This window comes from Orycteropus afer, unplaced genomic scaffold (assembly GCF_000298275.1).
Source record: "Orycteropus afer afer isolate SDZICR_OR568_19922 unplaced genomic scaffold, OryAfe1.0 scaffold00455, whole genome shotgun sequence".
Classification (NCBI taxonomy): Eukaryota; Metazoa; Chordata; class Mammalia; order Tubulidentata; family Orycteropodidae; genus Orycteropus; species Orycteropus afer.
This window is the reverse complement of record NW_006922042.1, coordinates 2,039,321-2,041,928: the sequence shown is the minus strand read 5'-3', so window position 1 is coordinate 2,041,928 and position 2,608 is coordinate 2,039,321. Positions and strand designations below refer to the sequence as shown.

Sequence of the window (2,608 nt, the reverse complement as noted above, 5' to 3'; positions counted from 1 at the left end):
ACTGGAAAGAAGTGGAGTTCAATTATAGAGGTCACTCACCTTTCTTCAGTTTAAGTTCAGACCCAGAAATACTCATCCTTTAGTCAAGTGAAGTACACCAGATATTTACATTTCAGGATGCTCTATCTCAAAGTTACTAATTGTAGATGTTAACCACAGCCACAAAATACCTTACTGGCAACCCCTGAGTAACGTTTGATTAAATGACTGCATACTGCAACCTAACCTATTTTTGTTAGTTGCCAACTCACATTGATCATGCGTGCAGAGTGGAAATGCCAATATGAACAAGAGACCACCATAACAAATAAGATTTTGTTTCATGCCAAGGAAGAACCTTCTGGAATTGGAATGGCCTGGTGTGAAAGTTCTAAATTTAGTGTTGGTAAAGTTGGATCTTTGGGGGATATTCTGAGGTTTTGCTGTTCTATAACACAGTGACCACCATTTGTCTGTCAGTTTGTCACTGTGGTGGCCTGTGTGTTGCTATGAGGCTGGGGGCTATGCCACTGGTATTTCAGATTCCAGCAGGGTCACCCATGGTGGACAGGTTTAAGTGGAGCTTCCAGACTAAGACAGATTGGAAGAAGAATTGGCCAGTGAAAACCTTATGAACAGCAATGAAACACTACTTGATATATTACTGGAAAACTTTATGAATAGCCCTAAATCATTGTCCAATATAGAGCTAGAAGATGAGCCATGTTGGAAAGCACTCAAAATACGACTAGGGAAGAGCTGACTCTTCAAAGTAGAGTAGATCTTATTGATGTGGATAGAGTAAAGCTTTTGGGACCTCCATATGCTGATGTGGCATGACTCAAAATGGGAAGAAACAGATGCAGACATCCATTAATAATCGGAATAGAGAATGTACAAAGCATGACTCTAGGAAAATTGGAAGTTGTCAAAAATGTATAAAGATTGATATCCTAGGCATTAGTGACCTGAAGTAGACTGGTTTGGGCCATTTAGAATCAGACAACCATATGATCTACTATGCCAAGAATAAAAAACTGAAGAAGAATGCCCTAGCATTCATCGTCACAAAGAATGTTTCAAGATCTATCCTGAAGTACAATGTTGTCAGTGATAGGATAATATACATACACCTACAAGGAAGACCAGTTAATACTATATGATTCAATTTACACACCAACCACCAAAGGAAATTGAAGATTTTTACCAATTTCTGCAGTCTGTAAAGAACCAAATATGTAACCAAGATGTGTTAATTATCACTGGTAATGAATGCAAAAGTTAGAAACAAAGAAAAATCACTGGCACTTGGAAAATATGGCTTTGGTGATAGAAATAATGCTATAGATCGCATGATAGAATTTTGCAAGGCCAATAACTTATTCATTGAAAATTCCTTTTTTCAACTCCATGAACAGTGGATATACATGTGGACTTCATTAGATGGAGTATCCAGGAATTAGATCAACTACATCTGTGTAATGAGGTGATGGAGAAGCTCAATATCTTCAGCCAAAAAAGGCCAGGAGCTGATTCTAGAAAATACCATCAGTTTCTCATGTGCAAGTTCAAGTTGAAGATGAAGACAATTAAAAGAAGTCCATGAGGACCAAAATATGACCTTGATTATATCCCACCTGTCTTTAGAGAGCATCTAAAGAACAGGTTTAATGCAATGAACACAAATGACCGAAAATCAGAGAAATTGTTGGGATGAAATCAAGAACATCTACATGAAGAAAGCAAGAGGTCATTAAAAAGACAGGAAAGGAAGAAAAGACCAAAATGGATGTGAGAAGAGACTCTGAAACTTGTTCTTGAATGAAGAATAGCTAAAGCAAATGGAAGAAATGACAAGACAAAAGAGCTGAACAGAAGATTTCAAAGGGCAGCTTGAGAAGACAAAATCAATTATTATAATGAAATGTGCAAAGATCTGGAGTTAGAAAACCAAAGGGGAAGAACATGCTTGGCATTTCTCAAGCTGAAAGAACTGAAGGAAAAATCAAGCCTCAGGTTGTAATATTGAAAGATTCTATGGGCAAAATATTTAATAATGCATCAAAAGAAGATGGAAGGAATACACAGAGTCACTGTATCAAAAAGAACTGGTCGATGTTCATTCATTTCAAGAGATGGAATATGATCAAGAATCAATGGTATTGAAGGAAGAAGTCAAAGTTGCACTGAAGAAATTGGCAAAAAACAAGTCTCCGGGAATTGACAGAGTACCCACTGAGATGTTTCAACAACCAGATGCAATGCTGGAGAGGCTCATTCATTTATACCAAGAAATTTGGAAGATAGCTACCTGCCCAACTGACTGGAAGAGATCCATATTTGTACCCATTCCAAAGAAAGGTAATCCCACAGAATGCAGATATTATTGAACAATATCATTGATATCACACACAAGTAAAATCTTACTGAAGATAATTCAAAAATGGTTGCAGCAGGAAGAGGCGGGGCAAGATGGCGGACTAGGCAGAAGGATTGCACAGACCCTCTTCAACAAAGAAAAGGGAAACCAATAAATACAGACACAGAAGATAATCTTGGACCCCTGAGCCTTGAAGGAAAGGATGCAGATTTGGACTAAACCCCAACTAGCAGAAGAATTTGCGTGAAA

General features: G+C 37.8%; 1 protein-coding gene across 1 annotated transcript in view; it reads left to right on the top strand.

The window, feature by feature from the left end:
- The first annotated feature begins 258 nt into the window (after positions 1-258).
- Positions 259-2,608, top strand: part of LOC103208590 (butyrophilin-like protein 3) — a 78,972-nt gene continuing 76,622 nt past the window's right edge. Inside the window, exon 1 of the mRNA XM_007954285.1 lies at positions 259-385. Within this exon, the coding sequence (XP_007952476.1) occupies positions 259-385 (127 nt within the window). The remainder of the gene's footprint in view (positions 386-2,608) is intronic.